Here is a 9,450-nt window from a genome sequence, read left to right on the forward strand (position 1 = left end):
AGCAGCAACTGGGCAGCTCGGCGACGACTAAACGTGACGAGGAAACGTGTCAAACTGGGTGAGGAGGGAGACTCACGTCCGTCAGATCGAAAGGTCCGTGGAGCGGACGGTCCAGATCGGCGTAGCGTCGCCTTCCTGGAAGCGAGTTGGCTGAACGCCTGAACCCCAGAGGTATCGTCGACTGAAGCGTGGGCCCGTAAATGGATTTGGCTTGAGCCGCATCTTCTTTCCTTTCTCGTTTTCTTTTACATCCTGTTCATGTTACAAGTTGTTTTAATTTTTTTAGTAATTATTTTTTTTAAAATTTAGTTAAGTATTTTTGTCACAAAACAAATAATATATTAAATGCTAGTTTCAATGAAACTTATTTCGTATTGTAGATTTTGCTATTTTTTAATAAACTTGATCAAACTTTTTTAATTAGAAAATAGATTAAAGTCAGTTATAATATAAAACGGAAGGCGGAAGTAGTATTTTGTTTTTCATTAATGTCTTCTTTGGTTTGGTTTGGTTGCGCCGTCGGCTGCCAGTTTGGCTCACGTGGATGACTATTTCTGATCTTCTTTTTTGCACTTTTAAGTCAGCCTCCCAACCACTCCTCCGAACGCACAAAAAAAAAAAAAAGGTGCTGCCAGTAGGAAGTCATAAGAGCACGTGCTACACGAACAGGTAGAATCATCCGACAAACCATCACCAGTTAACATGTTACTCATAGATGATAGACTTTCGTGGTTTAATTTTGCATAGCTCGCGGATGAAGCATTTTAATTTTTTTATTGATCTTATTTACAAAGAAGCAACACACAAGATACTCTTTCTCCCAAAATGTTACAACCTAGTTTTTTTTCTTAGGACAAGGAGTCTATATATTGGGACGGAGTTAGTATATATACACACTTACTTGTAACGGTATGACCTGTGTTTATAATTTTCGTCCGAAATTTTTGACATTTTGGAAACCACAGAACTGTTTTGCCCAAATTTTATAATATTTTCCTTTTTGCTGTGAATTTAGTTAACATTTGATGAAATTCGGTTAAAACTTCAAAACAATTTGTTCCAAAATTTCAGAGATGCAAAACGAATTATCTTATTAGCATATATAGATAGTTTTTTTTAACGACTCGCACGAGACAGTGCGAAGTTTTATTGATAGAGAGGAAGAAAAATTACAAGATTATAACCCTTGAAGGTTGTAACCATGAATAATAGAAAAGTATACCACCACCAACACACCGACAACGCCGACACACAGAACCAAGAGAAGGCTAGCACCGGATCGATAGCCGCTAGGCCAACAAAGAAACATGGCCGAGATCGCCCAAAATTCAACCCTTACAGTCAATACAAAGCCCGCTCTATCTAAGTCTTCAGGAGTTAGGGAGAGAGGGCGAAAGAGAATAATGGAACTCCTTCCCCCTAGTCCCTCCGACGTGGTCAACTTATAGAGACTAGGATGCTGCCACAAGAGGATGAAATCTAAAGAGAGCTTGGTTGGGGGGTTTTGGCTAGGGAATGCCTAAACGACGTCTTCAAGGAGAGAAGCAACGGAAAACACCGCCGCCACCGTCCGTCAAGGTCTCAAAGAGAACCGAGACTAGGCTTTCGCCCGACATCCACACATGAGGGATGAGACAGCACGACAACGCCCTCAGGAGGAGAATGACGCTTCGAGCTTCGATGTTGCCGGCCCGGCCGAGGCTGGGATGGCCGGGTTTTCACCCGCTGCTCACCACCTGCGAGTCCACGGCTGGTGCCACAATGCTCCACCATCGTCCAACCTCTGCCGACATGTGGGACCATTGCACCGGCACCCCCTGTCGGCCTGCCTTTGTGCGCCGTAGACCGCACCGCACCCACCGGCAGCTCCTCCTTGCATCGTGCCTGCCTCCGTCACCACCAGCCGCGCCTCGTCGTGCTGTGTCGTCCTCCTCCGCCGCCGCTCGTGCCTCACCGCGCTAGGCTAGCCTCATCCACCACCGGCCGCGCCATGTTGCCCCAACCGGCCTTCCACTGTCGGCCGCGCCTCCTCGCGCCAAGCTGGCCTCCACAGCCGCCGGCTATGCCTCCTCGTGCCGTGCCGGCCTCCACTGCCACCGGCCGCGCTTCTACGCACCGAGCTGGCCTCCGAGCACTCCTCCTGCCGCTACCGCGCTAGCCAAATGCGGTCATCTGCCACGCCTCCCTGGCTAGTCGCCTGTGGTAGTCCGTGCCTCCTCTGCCGAAATGCCCACGGCACGTGTCCTCCCGTCCACCGACAATCGCCGCTGTAGAGCAGATGACGTCCATGCCGCGGAGGAGCGGCCATGACGCTGCTGCCACCACCACCAGAACCATTGCCACCCCACTCAACGTCGCCACCTTCCGTCACCCTGCTGCCACCACCGCCACCGTGCCAGCCTCCACCGGCCGTGCACCGCCGCCACCATGCTGGCCTCACCTCCTCACGCGCGCTGCGCTGGGTTTCACCGTCGCGGGCCGCGCCGCCCTGACACTGCCACTCCAGCCGTTGCCGGCGCCATCGCATGGGCTCCACGCGCGCCTCCGTCGGCCACCATTGTTGCGGGCTTCCGCCGCTCTCCGCCCACCGGCCGCAGCCGTTGCGCTGCCCGCCTCTATCTGGCCGCTGTCACAGGGTCGTCGCCGGCCAGATCCATGCTCGGGGGTCCAGATCCGCCACCGGCGAGCCCAGATCCGTCGCGGCCGCACTCTGTCGACCGCCGCGGCCGCCGCCTCTCGACCAGCGCGCGCCGCTCCGCCTCCCATGCCGAGGAGGCGCTTTGCCACCGGGTTGTTCTCCCCGCCGTCGCCTTCTTGGCCGGCCGCGCAGTTTCTGGTGGCGGGCTCCGGCAGCGGCGAGGCGGCTAGAGGAGGAGGGAGGTGGCGGCGCGGGCGGCTAGGGTTTCTCCCCCGAGCTTCCCGTGTGAGAGCGACGCGAGGGGGTCCGCTAGTACAAAACGGCTGTATATATAGATAGTTAGCTCAAGATACATCCAGGGGCGGATCCAACGTGGGTGCAGGGAGGACTCGAGACCCATGGATACCCCCCCGGAGCACCTCCTTCAATTTTTTTACCATGAATGATAAACTAAAGGTCTCTGGATGGCTAGAGGTTAAAGAAACTGTGTAATTGAGCCCCCCTAATTTTTTGTTTCTGGATCCGCCCCTGGATACATCACTACTGGAGAAACCATCTTTGCTGGGTTGGGCAAAACCACAATAGTCCCGGTTCGAATAGAAACCAGGACTAAAGATGATTTTTTTTGTCCCGGTTTAAAACTCTATCGGCCCTGGATGATAGTCCAAGTGTTACCAACCGGGATTGGAGATGATCTTTAGTCCCGGTTCATTTTCTGTCCGAGGCTGTCAGGAGGCCGGGGATTTTTAGTCCCGGTTGATATGACTAATCGGGAATAAAAATTGATCTTTAGTCCCGGTTAATTATACCGAAATCGAAATATTGAACCCCGTCGACAAAGTGACAAAATTCGGAGGTTCGGTAAGCATGGTGTCATGACCTTAGGTAACGAACAGGTTTCGGGATAAACGGGAAAGTTCCTTTTCCCGCCTATCCTAGCTAGGAAATGAGCCTGAACACAAAATGTACAACTTTGATGGTTAATATTTATCTATTCAATTATGTCTAGTCTTGCTACAGGCTTTTGGCCGGCTTATATAACCCACAGTTGTATGTGAGATTACAACTTTGCCCCCATGGGCCCTTGTGAGTTTACAATGATGCCCTTACCACGTCAGCAACCCTAGGGGCATTTTGGTACATTTTAGAGGTCATTATGGTCTTTTGGCACCAGCTGGCAGGAGTGGTTGAGAGTGGTCCCCATGCTTCTTTTGGCATCTTCATTGTTCGAGTAGTGTTTTCCCTCGAGTCGTCAAGTCGAGTCTTCTTTTCTATCTTGGGTCGTCTTTTCCATCTTGAGAGTTTAAACACTCCTTCTCACCCTACATAGCTGTCGGGATTTACTTGTCACTGGTTAGAAACGTACTCAAACGAGACGAGTTGATTCAATAGCATAAAACTATTCAAATGGTACTTTCCCACTTGAATAGTACTTTACCGCTCAAATGGTATTTTACCACTTTACCACTTGAATGGTATTTTACCATTTTACCACTCGAGTGGTATTTTAGCATTTGAACACTTAGAAAAACTCAAGACCAGTTTCTCTTAAGTGTTTAGGCCGAATATGGAGGATGGTGTTAACTCCCTGCTACAACACATGGTTTCTTTTTCCCCGAACACACAAAAGGTTGCACGTCGTTTGGCTCGGTAATCACTAAACTCAAACTTTGTTATGATGTTGATTGTCCTACAAACTTGCAACAATGTACCAGAGAATCAGAAAAAAAAAACAGTGCTTTAAAACTCAACTGGCAGCTGATCGGCTAAACGTCCTTTGTTTGCAGACAAAAGCAAACGCTGGACTTATTTGACTGATTCAGTATTTCAGTCATTCACTCATCAGAAATTCAGAAGTTACAGACCATGCATATTTCCATCACAATTTTTGTTAATATGAATTTGGGAAACTGATATAATTGGATTTTTGCTGGAAATTAGTATAACTGTTGGTTCAAAAAGAGATTGTGATTGGGGGTATGGAAACATGTATGCTTGTTGTATACTAGTGTTTCGTCAATAAACACCACCAACTTGTTTCACTACCTCAAGAATGAGATTTGAGATTATTCCTCTTCGATCCATGTTCATTCTGATTCAAATGAGATAGTAAGTCAAGAATTAGCAGACATTGCTATTGGACAATTTAATTTGAGGCGCTACTACTAAATAATATTGAACACATCCTTTCTACTTGTAATGATGAATTGCCCACTATCTGAAGTTGAGCGTGGGGCTGTTGCGATTCATACAGATCTGTCTTCGAATTGCAGCCTCAACAACTTCTCCCCTTGTGTGAGTGCTGAGGCTAAAAATTATTTCCACATGCCCAACCGCAGCAAGGTTCTCCAGGCCAATATACACATGACCAAATTGATCCATTGCCTTCTCCACATCAAAGAACAAACTAAGGTTTTGAAGCTTCGGCATGGCTCCTTGTGCAAACTCCACATCTATGGTGTGGCTCCAAAAATAAAGAAATGTTAGACACTGGAATAGGTAGCCATTGGCAATGATCAACCTTTCATCTCTGCCCATGGTGGGTCTTTCCACTCCTAGGGAGAGATGACCAAGAGAAGGTAACCTCCCAAGCATTTGAAGGTCTCTCTCAACCAGTCTCTCTACAACAATCTCTAGCTTGGAGAGGGTGGAGAGGCCGGCCATCCAGTTTGGCACTGCATGTATGGTTCTTTCCCACATGTCTATGGAACAAACCTGCTGATGAGGACCTTGTGACAAGCTGTCACATGCAGAATCTAGGCTGCCATAGCAACCATCTATCCTAAGATACTCAAGGCCAATTAGATTGGATAAACACTGATGCAAAGGTTCCTCATAGCTCTTGTGCCATTCTCGGAAGCCAATGTGCAACCGCGTGAGCTCGGTCAGCATGCCAAGATCATGGATATTGGGTTCTGATATAATCTCGATATTTGCTTCAAGTTCTTCTAGATGCTTTAGATTTCCAAATCCATTTGGTAGTTGTATTGTTGAGTCAATAGTCAAGCACACCAGTTGTCCTAGTTGAACAAAGGTGGATGGGAACTTTCTTATTCCAGTACCACGGAGGTGTAGTACCTGCAAAAGTTGTAGATTCTCAATCTGTCTTGGGATCTCTGTGATGGATGTCCTAGAAAGGTCCAAATATCTCAGGTGAAACAAGTACTTGCAAATATCCTTCAAGTGATGATTATCCACTAGTAGACATGAACTTAAGTCCAATACACGTAATACTGGGAAGCTTGAGAGGGCAGGAATGTTAACCAAATTGAAACCACTGAAAAGAAATAGTGACCTTGTATGGGACAAGCTCAAAGTTGACATCTGTTTGGCACCGTTTTCATTGGTAATTTGGACGGATAGTCGGCGAACTTTACAATTTAGAGTGATATGCTGTTGACCACATAATGTTGTTAGAAAACATTCCTCATTTGACAAAGAGGTAATGAGGTCAAGCACCATGTCATGAACACGACAAGACATTTCCTTCTTATTTCCAGTACTAATATACGCTGGTTGGATCAAGCTTTTGTTGATAAGTTCATCGAAGTATTCCTCTCCTACTTCATAAAAGCTCCTCCCACATTGTCTGTGGACAAATCCTTCACCTACCCATTTCCATATCAAATCATGTGTGTTAATCTCACTATCCTCTGGGTATAAACTAAGATATAATAAACATGTCTTTAGATGTGGAGGCAGGTCATGATAACTGATTGATAGTATCTTTCTCATGTTCTTTATATCTAGACTATCTTCTAGCCCAGAACCCAAGGATTGATACACCTTGGACCAATACTTATGTAGGTTTTCCTTCCCTATTTTACAAGCTAGCATACTCGCTATTGTAATAATAGCCAATGGTAATCCGCCACATTTCTTCAAAATATTCTCGGATAATTGAGCCAATTCAGTAGGGCATTTGTCTTCATAACCAAATATTCTTAGATAGAACAACTTTACTGAGTCAAGCATAGAAAGAGGTTTTAGTTGATAAACACCACCAACTTGTTTTCCAACATCAAGAATGCGGGTTGTTGTGATTATTCCACTTCCATGTTCATTCTCTGGCAAAGAACACTTGATCATTTTCCAAGTGGATTTATCCCATATGTCATCGACCACAATAAAGTACCTGTAGGAAAATATAGAAGGATCAAGTACTTAGTTTTTTTTCCTGTTTGATCTAGTTATATTTATATAAAAAAATCATGTGAGCACATCATGATAATTCATAGTAAGTAGATATAAGACAAATACATCTAGTTATACCTATACTAATCGGGCACTTTCTAGGAGCTTCTACATTATAACTAGAAAAATCCGATCGTTAATCGGATGAATTGTAATATCACAAACTATACTAATTAATCAGGTATTTTCTAGGAGCTCCCATATATTAACCAGAAAGATCACCATTGATAGGATGGATTGCAATATCACAACTGTACATTGTATTATGAGAAAATCCCGAACTTTAGTTTTTTTACTTCCAATGCAATCGTCATGTCACATAAATCAATTTGACTCCTATATACAACTTAACAAAACTAATAAGGACTCTCCTTCACATGGAATAAGCATGCACTTAAACGTCAAGGCGTAAGCCACCCAACAAACTAGGCACATAGTAGAATCCCAATCAGGCAACGATGGTGGCTAATCTTGGTTGATCTCAGCTTGCAACAAGACATGCGAATTGCATGCACCATTATGGCCTTGATGCTGATGCAATAAGTTTATATTTGCATACACAATAGAACAACACTGTGTTTTTTATTTTAAGATAGAGAGGGAAAAATATGTTTTTCAATTTTATTTTTTTATGTGACTACCATGTGGGTCCTACCAACATGTAGGCATTGTCATGGCATACCACATCATCGTACGAAGTGGGTTGGAGGTCGTTTGGATCTGTACGACACCCAAGACTAATTCAGGGACAAAAACAATGTATTTTGAGAATTCAAAAACCTAGATGACACAACCAGACAAGTTTAGGCATCGTCCATGTACTTCACTCTTAAGAAAACTTGGTAACAATCAGATGTTTCTTCTTTACAGTGTGAAATTTCTATAGTTTTAATAACTACTAGTATAAAGCTATGTCGCTCGTCGCTAGGTAGAAGGCAACATATCATTGATGTGTACTGTTAATTGAGCAATTAAAGGGTGAGTCTCATCATGATTAATCAATTTGAGGATCCCTACCAATGTAAATTACTAGCGGATAAAAAATGATGATGCACAAGCATATAGGAGAAATAAACACCTTTTGTTTCGAAGGAATTCTCTTAGTTCATTGATGAGTTGTGCTTCATCCCATGTTTTCTGGTGGATGTCAAAATACTTTCCCATGTCTAGTTGATAGAGCATGTTCTTGAAGATCCTCTCCATGTCAGGATTAAGAGAGATTGAAACAAATGCAGAACAATCAAACATTGTGATAATCCTCTCGTACACAACATTAGCGAGAGTTGTCTTCCCTAATCCTCCGACTCCAACAATAGAGACTATCTTCAACTTCTGCTTTGACTCGTCATCCTCCCCCATTATCCTCTTGACTAGCTCATCACTTGTCTCATCGATGGCCACAAGCTCTGTTACCTTTTTATACATAGCTGATAGACGAAATCTATCAATAGTTGGGCCGATAGGCTTGGTTGCAACACTATCAACCTTGTACCTGTCACGACGCTCGCTCACCTCCTTAATCTGGCTCTTGATCTCCTTGATGTCAGTGCCTATGTTGTGGCGAACCTTGGCCCTGGTAAGCAAGCGCACGCCTCTATCGATGAAGCCTCTGAAGCAGCTACGCGACTTCTCCCGTACATCAGTGTCGACGCGTACCATGAACTTGTCGACACTATCCTCGATATCATAGGACAAGTCTCTTACGTCCCTTGCCCAGAGCTTGACCTGAGGGTCAGGTGGTTGGTCGATCGGCGCCTCTGAGATCTTGAGGAGGGCAGCCTCCATGCTCTCCAGTTCGGCTTTTAGAAACAGAACCTCTCCTCTCAGGTTCTTGTGCAGCTTATACTCCTCGGTGAGCAGGTTTGCCAGCTTGGGCAGCAAGGTGCCCATCGCCCCTGTCACCACCTGCATCCTTTCTCCCCTCCTAGATCAGGCTGCTCTATGTGGTTGCAGTAAAGACCCTGCAGCGATCCAAGCAAACTATTGATCTCTCCAAAATCAAGCAGTGGGACAAGAGAAATTTTCCGGTCCTTGAGAATATAACTCTAGCTAACCTCGAGATACCTAATACCTAAATATACCAAGTTTTACATATAAAAGATATGGTATCTTGTAATACCTTCCTGTGGATGGTAAAATTATCCGTGGGACAAACATACATAATAACGGAGAGCTAACAAAGAACCCTTACCCCCTCGCAACCTCACACATGGCGGACGCTCAACGGCGCAACCACGGAACGGAGAGCGAAATGGTGGTGGCACGTACGTTTGCCGGTTCGCAGTAAGTAGAAGAGGAAGAGGTCTTGCGTGAGCTTAATTAGCTGAGTGAGGGGAGAGGAATGGTGATCACAACATCTTCTGGTAGCTATAGCTAGCTAGATGTGAGTTCACCAACAGTGGAGTTTGAGAGTTTCCTTTTGGCATAGAGAGCCACACGCACATATCTAGCAAAGCTAGCAAATTAAGCATCACAAATCAAGCAAGAGGCTCATGCATTGAGATTCAGCCGTGTTGAATTAGGAGAGAGATGGTACTGGAAGATACTCCCTCCATTTCAAAATATTTGACACCGTTGACTTTTTAGCACATGTTTAACCGTTCGTCTTATTCAAAAAA

The 9,450-nt window shown here is 45.1% G+C and overlaps 1 protein-coding gene across 1 annotated transcript; it reads right to left on the minus strand.

Annotated features, from left to right (window-relative positions):
• Positions 1-4,739: 4,739 nt before the first annotated feature.
• LOC127755066 (disease resistance protein PIK6-NP-like) lies at positions 4,740-8,773 on the minus strand. Its single transcript, XM_052280701.1, has 2 exons — positions 7,911-8,773; positions 4,740-6,773 (listed from the first exon to the last, which is right to left on the minus strand). Exons 1-2 carry the CDS (start codon positions 8,741-8,743, stop codon positions 4,853-4,855), a joined length of 2,754 nt encoding a protein of 917 aa, XP_052136661.1. The 5' UTR covers positions 8,744-8,773; the 3' UTR covers positions 4,740-4,852.
• Positions 8,774-9,450: the final 677 nt, after the last annotated feature.

Source organism: Oryza glaberrima, chromosome 11 (assembly GCF_000147395.1).
Source record: "Oryza glaberrima chromosome 11, OglaRS2, whole genome shotgun sequence".
In the NCBI taxonomy this organism is placed as follows: domain Eukaryota; kingdom Viridiplantae; phylum Streptophyta; class Magnoliopsida; order Poales; family Poaceae; genus Oryza; species Oryza glaberrima.